Source organism: Physeter macrocephalus, chromosome 14 (assembly GCF_002837175.3).
Source record: "Physeter macrocephalus isolate SW-GA chromosome 14, ASM283717v5, whole genome shotgun sequence".
Taxonomy (NCBI): Eukaryota; Metazoa; Chordata; class Mammalia; order Artiodactyla; family Physeteridae; genus Physeter; species Physeter macrocephalus.
The window spans coordinates 49376440-49385409 of NC_041227.1; the positions used below are offsets into that span (position 1 = coordinate 49376440).

General features: G+C 42.0%; 1 protein-coding gene across 3 annotated transcripts in view; it reads left to right on the top strand.

Moving 5' to 3' along the window:
* The window catches only part of CLUAP1 (clusterin associated protein 1), a 50475-nt gene that overhangs the window by 25404 nt on the left and 16101 nt on the right, over positions 1-8970 (top strand). For all 3 annotated transcript variants that reach the window (XM_024123674.3, XM_028499066.2, XM_028499065.2), the window contains 2 exons: positions 3179-3320; positions 5384-5456. In XM_024123674.3, the coding sequence (XP_023979442.1) occupies positions 3179-3320; positions 5384-5456 (215 nt within the window). The remainder of the gene's footprint in view (positions 1-3178; positions 3321-5383; positions 5457-8970) is intronic.

Below are 8970 nucleotides of genomic sequence, written 5' to 3' on the forward strand. Positions count from 1 at the left end.
CCACGCCCGTCTCTGCTGTCCGCGCCGACAGCCGCGGCTCGCGCCCGTTTCTGGAGCTCCTTTACGCGGTGCCCTTAATCCCCTCTCCTCGCGCCCCAGGAAGCAAAGAGGCAAGAAAAAGTCTCCTGTCTCTTTGGCAGCTCCGCGCCTGTTTCTGGAGCTCCTTTACGCGGTGCCCTTAATCCCCTCTCCTCGCGCCCCAGGAAGCAAAGAGGCAAGAAAAAGTCTCCTGTCTCTTTGGCAGCTCCGCGCCTGTTTCTGGAGCTCCTTACGCGGTGCGCTTAATCCCCTGTCCTCTCACACCAGGAGACAAAGAGGCAAAAAAAAAGTCTCTTGTCTCTTCGGTAGCTCCGCGCCCGTTTCTGGAGCTCCTTTACGCGGTGCCCTGCAAAGCAGAGAGATTCCCGTACACAGGATCGGTGCCGATCGGCACCGATCCTCTGTACGGGAATCTCTCTGCTTTGCCCTCCGCACCCCGCTGCTGCGCTCTCCTCCGAGGCTCCGGAGCTTCCCCCTCCGCCACCTGCAGTCTCCGCCCACGAAGGGGCTTCTCGTGTGTGGGAACCTTTCCTCCTTCCCGACTCCCTCCCACTGGTGCAGGTCCCGTCCCTATTCTTTGTTTCTGTTTATTCTTTTTTCTTTTGCCCTACCCAGGTACGTGGGGAGTTTCTTGCCTTTTGTGAGGTCTGAGGTCGTCTGCCAGCAGTCGGTGGGTGTTCTATAGGAGAAGTTCCACGTGTAGCTGTATTTCTGATGTATCTGTGAGGAGGAAGGTGATCTCTGCGTCTTACTCTTCCGCCATCTTGCCTCGATCCTGTAATTCATTTCTAATCTCAGAGCGTTGTGGTCAGAAAAGATGCTTGATATGATTTCAATTTTCTTAAATTTAGTGAGGCTTGATCTGTGACCCAAGATGTGATCTATCTTGGAGAATGTTCCATGTGCACTTGAGAAGAAAGTCTAATCTGTTTTTGGATGGAATGTCCTATAAGTATCAATTAATTCGATTTGGTCTATTGTGTCATTTAAAGCTTCTTTTTCCTTATTTATTTTCGTTTTGGATGATCTGTTCATTGGTGTGAGGTGTTAAAGTCCCCCACTATTGTTGTGTTACTGTCGATTTCGTCTTTTATAGCTGTTAGCAGTTGCCTTATGTATTAAGGTGCTCCTATGTTGGGTGCATATATATTTATAATTGTTAAATCTTCTTCTTGGATTGATCCCGTGATCATTATGTAGTGTCCTTCCTTGTCTCTTGTAACATTCTTTGTTTTAAAGTCTATTTTATCTGATATGAGTATTGCTACTCCAGCTTTCTTTTGATTTCCATTTGCATGGAATATGTTTTTGCATCCCCGCACTTTCAATCTGTATGTGTCCCTAGGTCTGAAGTGGGTCTCTTGTAGACAGCATTTATGTGGGTCTTGTTTTTGTATCCATTAAGCGAGCCTGTGTCTTTTGGTTGGAGCATTTAATCCCTTCACGATTAAGGTAATTATTGATATATATGTTCCTATGACCATTTTCTTAATGGCTTTGGGTTTGTTTTTGTAGGTCCTTTTCTTCTCTTGTGTTTCCTACTTAGAGAATTTTCTTTAGCGTTTGTTGTAGAGCTGGTTTGGTGGTTCTGAATTCTCTTAGCTTTTGGTTGTCTGCAAAGCACTTCCTGGACTTGGGTGGCTATTTCCTTTCCCATGTTAGGGAAGTTTTCGACTATAATCTCTTTAAATATTTTCTCGGATCCTTTCTCTCTCTCTTCTCCTTCTGGGACCCCTATAATGCGAATATTGTTGCGTTTAATGTCGTCCCAGAGGTCTCTTAGGCTGTCTTCATTTCTTTTCATTCTTTTTTCTTTATTCTGTTCCGCAGCAGTGAATTCCACCATTCTGTTTTCAGGTCACTTATCCGTTCTTCTGCCTCAGTTATTCTGCTATTGATTCCTTCTAGTGTAGTTTTCCTTTCATTTATTGTATTTTTCATCTCTGTTTGTTTGTTCTTTAATTCTTCTAGGTCTTGTTAAACATTTCTTGCATCTTCTCAGTCTTTGCCTCCATTCTTTTTCCAAGGTCCTGGATCATACTATCATTATTCTGAATTCTTTTTCTGGAAGGTTGCCTATCTCCACTTCATTTAGTTGTTGTTCTGGGGTGTTGTCTTGTTCCTTCATCTGGTACATAACCCTCTGCCTTTTCATCTTGTCTTTCTGTGAATGTGGTTTTTGTTCCACAAGGCTCATATCTTTTTAATAGAAAAATTTCTCTGTTTTCCTCTAGTCCAAAAGATTATAAGTTATTTTCTAGTTTGTCTGTTTATGTTTTTATTTTTAAAATTTTTTTGGCTGTGCCGTTCGGCACGCGGGATCTATGTCCCCGACCAGGGATCAGACCCGTTCCCCCTGCATTGGGAGCTCGGAGTCTTAACCAGTGGACTGCCAAGGAAGTCCCTATCTGTTTATATTTTTAAAAGAACACAGTTTTCCCTTTAAGATCAATAATAAGAGAAAAAAATTCAGCAAACCAATTGAAACAGGTTTTTATGCTGTGGTTTTATTTTTAAGTTTTATATTGTTTAAAAACTTAGCTTTAATTTGTAGCAACCTATATGTCTCTTTTTAGGGGACTGATTAAATTTTGGAACATTCAGACAGAATATTACGCCCAACTAAGATAATGCATATATTTAATTTATTGATTTTTAGAGATGTGTATAATGTATGATTATTCTTTAACTCTGTATTGAAATATGTGCCATATTGAGTGAGGAAAAAAGACCTCAGAGCTTCATTTAAGATAATATACTTAATGTTTGTTAAAAAGAAATGCATTACTGTATGTATCTATGCATAGAAAAGTCTGGAAGGATGTATGTCAAATATTAAGTGCTAATACCTAGTGATGGGATTATGAGTAATTTTAATTTTATTCTTAATACCTTCAGGATTATTTCTAGTTTTTACAAAGAGCATGTCTCAATTTTTGATTAAAAGTATCTTCATTTTGTGAGGAGGGAAGAGAAAAGGGGAAATTAGCTTTAGTTACAAGAATGAAGAACCTTCTCTAATTAAAGTCTTTCCAGAGAAAACCAGGATGGAATCTGGAGCTCTGAATACCAATTTCAAACTACTATATTTTTGTATATTGATTAATCTTTCAGTTTTTATTTCATTTTGTTTTTCTAGGCCAGCCTTTATGGATGAATATGAGAAGACTGAGGATGAATTGCAAAAGCAGTATGACATTTATCTAGAGAAATTTCGAAATCTGGCTTATCTGGAACAGCAACTCGAGGATCATCACAGGATGGAGCAAGAGAGGTTTGAGGTGAGTGCTGAGTCCCTCTGTATGACCATTCCTTCTGGTGTGTTACTTTGTACTTGTTGACATGCCAGTTTGTAAATATCACTGTGAAAAGAATATCAGGTGAATGTTTTTTCTCCCTGATCAGACTGAGGATTGCTCGTGTGATTCTTCTGTTTTTCTGGTTGTGTAGCCTGGGCTCCAAGGTTGTCAAATCTTTGGTAGTAGGTTGTCACCAGAGGTTGGTCAGTTAGGACAACAGACAGGGCTGGGACATGTCCTGTGCAGTTGGATACAGCTGCAAGCTTAGAAGGGCCTGGGCTTGCTTTAATCCTCTGCTGTCACCGTCTTGAAATTCTTAGTAATTTTTAACTGCATTTTATTTTGCACTGAGTCCCACAAATTATGTAACATGTTTTGTGTACAGATCTTGCTTGGTCAGTTCACTTAAAGATTTTCAAGCCCTGGTTTATTGAATCACCCAGAGTAGCTTTTTAGAAACTGCTTTATAAAGAAGAATTGTAGCTTATTGATTATTGTGGGAAATACATATGACCTATAAACTGACCAGCTGTCTTTCAGGTTCCTTTCATCCCAATGTGTAAGGCCATTTAGGAAAGAGTATTTCAGATCCCAGTATCAGTTGATACATAGGGAATCAGAGCAAAGAAAGTTGGATGAAGTTGCTGTCATTTTGAATTGCCCTTATCCCTTAGGGATATTTCTGCTTAACCCTAAAATAGGCATTTGGAATCTATGTTCATGGTGAAACTGGTCTCCAGTCTCCCTTTCTCATGCTGTCCTTGACAGCTTTTGGTATGAAGGTTATCCTGGCCTTATTACAAACCTGGACATTTGAATTAGGTGACGCTACTTTGTTGCCAAGCGGGCTGGCTGTAACTGACACCTTCATCTGGACATGTTTATCTGGAGAAGGAACCTGTTGCCACTCTTTTTGTAAGGCAGAGGCAGGCCATGGAGGAATGGAGGGTCCAGGACAGGCACATTTTGAGGGCAATGAAAAGACCCTGGAGTTCTGGACATTTTAAACATTGGGTGTCTGGGAAAGAGCAGTAAAGAGACAGTGAAAATAAGCTGATCATTTTGTACTATTGTCTGGACCACCCCGGGCTCAGAGAACTTACCAAAGAACGTGCCTCAGGATGCTAGTGGGTGGCCCAGGTTACTTCTGAGGGGCACCTTCCTGCCCACCCTCCCTTCAGCAAGTACCTACCCTCTTTTTCTTCTGTGCTCACAGCTACTCCCCATGCTTCTAATACCTGGTCCCTCAAAATATCTCATGCATGAAACAGTGCTTCCTTTTTAACATTTAGAACAACAGCACATTTTTAAAAGCCAATTTCCTCTCCCATTCTCTCTTTTTCTAACTTTTTTTTTTTCGGCCGCACCGCACGGCATGCGGGATCTTAGTTCCCCAATCAGGGATGGAATCCGCGCCCTCTGCAGTGGAAGTGCCGAGTCTTAACCACTGAACCACCACAAGGAAGTCCCTCCCATTCTCTTTTTTTGACAATAATCAGGGCCACATTTTGTAACCTAACTCAAGTATTAGCTTTTTTTTATACCCTAGGAATTAAAACCAGTATTTCTTTCTTTCTTTTCCTATCTAATCACTCCTACCATTTAGCCCCTTTCAGAGTTAGAATTGTGCAGGGCAGAAAAATGATAAAATTCGTGCTTTATTTTAAGAGCAAGAAGCCGCATAGTTGATGCATCCTGTTCCTGTGTCCACATCCCACACAGGCACATGTGACGGGCATCTTGTTGTGTTGTCAGTTTTCTTCAGAGGCAATGAGGTGTAGTGGGAGGAGCCTGGCTTTGGGGACCAGTGAGGCCCATTTTGGGCCAGTGGTGTCACTTCTGGGAGCCCCCTTTTCATCGGGCTGCCAGAGTGATGACGGAGAAGGGGTGTTGAGTTTCCCATGCAGCATTAATTCTCTTCCCCTTCCTGTAGTTTAGTCTTTTTGCTTCTATATCACAAATTTAGAAGTACTTACATGGTAAAGAATAATAAAACAGTCCAGAAAGTGTCATTTCTTCTGGATCTTGTTTTTCCTGCTCCATAGGAAGCTGAAAACACTCTCCGTCTGATGCAGAACAAGCTAAAGGAGGAAGAAAAGCGACTGCTCAAGAGCAGAAGTAAGCCCACACTTTTTAAATGGATGTGCTTACTCTGGACTAGAGTTTTCAGCCTCGGAAAACTTACACGCATATTTTATTTATTTTCAAAAGGCAATTTTCTCACAACTTTTATATTAGGTACCATTTTAATTCACTCAGAAGTTCAAGAGAATGTTTTAAATTACATAGCATTTAAAGTACATTTGGTTTACGTGCCAACTGAAATACTGTTTTCCCCTGTTTAAATGATACAGTTAGTTTGAGTTGCATATAATTATACAAGAAAATTTGCTCTTAGAGGTCTTGTAGGGTTCCTTATTTTAGGGCAAACTGAGGGAAAGCAAGTATTGTGACGCAGTACAAGTGTACTTACTTGAAGGTAGTACCCCCACTTCACACACACCTGTCATATGTCCCCCAGTAATCCAAAGTCATTCATCTAGGCTATCATCTATAGAGAAATGGGGGTTACCTACTTGTGAGACCTAGATTCTGGGAAGAAATGTTCCCCATGACTGGGTAGCACACTTCATCCATGAACTTCACCAAGGTGTCAAGTCAGCCTTGGGAGCAGTAGCAGCACGTGATCTTCATGCGGAATTGATGGCTTTGTCTCACAGAGTTACTTCTCTTGCTTGTTTCTCTTTTCTTGTGATGGTTTTTTCTCTCATACTTGCGGGAAGTGTACCTGGGACAGCAGGTGTGCTCTCTCTCTTTCTTTTCCCTTTGTATCTCTTTCCTGTCATACTTGTTCTATGCCTCTCTCTCCTGAATGTCAGGAAACTCTGGAAGAAGAGTAGGGACTGCTGTGAAATTCTCTAGGGGCAAGTTTAGAAAATTCCAAGGGCCTCTCTAGCGAAAGCGGCCCCTCACCTTTATGGTTCCAGGTCAGCCAGGAGTGCCTGAAGCAGCCCTAAGTGATAAGCCTGCATGGAGTTTATCCCCTTCCGAGAGGCCCAGCACAGGTAAGAGCCCAGTTGGTTGGCTGCATCCTGCTCTGCCCTGGACCAGCACATTAAGACCTTTCTCAGTGATCTTGCTTTATTCTTCTGAACTCAGACTTTAATTTTGTGATCCATAGGTTTGGGATCTCATGAAGGACAGAGATTCTCATGAGTATGTGTGATTTAGTTTTTTTTGAAAAATAAGTTCCAGTTTAAACCAACTTAATGAAGGAAAGCGATTAATTTAGTAATTTTTGAGCAAAGAAGTTAGGAAAATATTTACAAAGGACCATTCTCAGTTCTATTCATCCTAAACTTCTTAAGATGCCCTGACTTTCTTTGATTTTTTGCACATGGGAACATTGCCCAGAGTATTGGGATATAAAGGAGGAGAGACATAAAGGAAGACCTTCTGGGGCTTCCCTGGTGGCACAGTGGTTGAGAATCCACTTGGCGATGCAGGGGACATGTGTTTGTGCCCCGGTCCAGGAGGATCCCACATGCTGCGGAGCGGCTGGGCCCGTGAGCCATGGCCGCTGAGCCTGCGCATCCGGAGCCTGTGCTCCGCAACGGGAGAGGCCACAACAGTGAGAGGCCCGCATACCGGAAAAAAAAAAAAAAAAAAAAGGAAGACCTTCTGAACTTTTCTCCATCTGTGAAAGACTCCTCTGAACAGAAGAATCTAATAGTACATAGATGTGAATCGGGGCAAGAATTAGCAAAATCCAAAAGCTGGAAGAGAGCATCTTGTTCAGGCCACTCTGCAGGCAGCTGATTCAAGCCAGCAAAGCATTATTGAGTATCTGTTCTGGGTGCTAAGGACATACCAGTGGACAGCAGACAGGGATCCTTGCCTTGAACGATTTGATGTGCTAACGACATGCTGGGGGACAAACAATAAGCAAGCTGTTTGTGGAAGGTGAAAAATGCCATGAGGGAAAACGTGGAGCAGGTAAGGGGCATAGGGAAGGTGGAATAGAATTGCAGTTTTAAAGAGGAGTCAGGGTAGACGTCACCAGGAGATGCTGTTTAAACAAAGGCTAAATCAGTAGAGCTGGGGAGAAGGGAGCTATCAGATGGGGAAAGTCCCAGCCTTTCTGTGAGAAGCTCAGTGAGTTTTGCTGAGTGAGGAAAAGTATGAACACGTGGGGCTGGAGCTGAGGCAGATGAGATGAGCTGGAAGGTGGGCCGTGTGCTTGAGGGGTTCACATTTGATGGAGACTGTATTCTCTTTTAAGCAGGAGGTAAAGTCATCTGAGATTTGGCTTTGGGATTTGGAGTAAGAGGTTTGAGGAAGAGAAAGTTTGAGTAATTAGAGATGGGAGAGTACCATAGACCCCAGAGGTTAAAAAGGAAAAGTGCTCTGTTAAGATGCCCTGTAATAAAAGTCAAGGGCGACTCTTCATCTTCCCACCATCCTCTTAAACCTTGTTGCTGGTGGTAAATTTATAACTGTATCCTCGGTAGGATTCAAGCACTGTAGCATTAGGAACTTAAAGAATTCTCTGAATTTATAAAACGACCCAGGAATTTCTAAAAACCAACTGATTAACCTTGCTGTGGTTCAATTTTTGTGGTGTAGTGGAGAGCAGATGTTCATGCATGTCATGCACATTTACCACGTGCCTACTGTGTGTCAGGTGTTGTGCCAGTGTACAGTGATGGAAAAGGCGCTCAGGGAGCTCCATGTCTAGAACTGCACCATCAGTACCTGGCCCTGAGCTGGTGTTCTTGGAGCACTTGAAACGTGGCTAGTCCGAATCGAGATGCGCTGTTTGTGGAGAATATACACCAGATTTTGAAAACTTACTATAAAAGTAGAGTAAAATTACTCATTAATACTTTTTAAAATTGGTTACTTTTTTTTGAATTTTATTTTATTTTTATACAGCAGGTTCTTATTTGTTATCCATTTTATACATATTAGTGTACATATGTCAATCCCAATATCCCAGTTCATCACACCACCACCCCTCCCACCCACCACGTTCCCCCCTTCGTCTCCATACGTTTGTTCTCTACATCTGTGTCTCAATTTCTGCCCTGCAAACTGGTTCATCTGTATCACTTTTCTAGGTTCCGCATATATTCACTCTGTATGACAGTCTATAGATTCATCCACGTCTTTACAAATGACTCAATTTCGTTTTTATGGCTGAGTAATATTCTGTTGTTTATATGTACCACATCTTCTTTAACCATTCGTCTGTCGATGGGCATTTAGGTTGCTTCCATGTCCTGGCTATTGTAAATAGTGCTGCAATGAACATTGGGGTGCATGTGTCTTTTTGAATTATGGTTTTCTCTGGGTATATGACCAGTAGTGGGATTGCTGGATCATATGGTAATTCTATTTTTAGTTTTTTAAGGAACCTCCGTACTGTTCTCCATAGTGGCTGTATCAGTTTACATTCTCATCAACAGTGCAAGAGGGTTCCCTTTTCTCCACACCCTCTACAGCATTTGTTTGTAGATTTTTGGCTGATGCCCGTTCTAACTGGTGTGAGGTGATACCTCATTGTAGTTTTGATTTGCATTTCTCTAATAATTAGTGATGTTGAGCAGCTTTTTTTTTTTTTTTTTTTTTT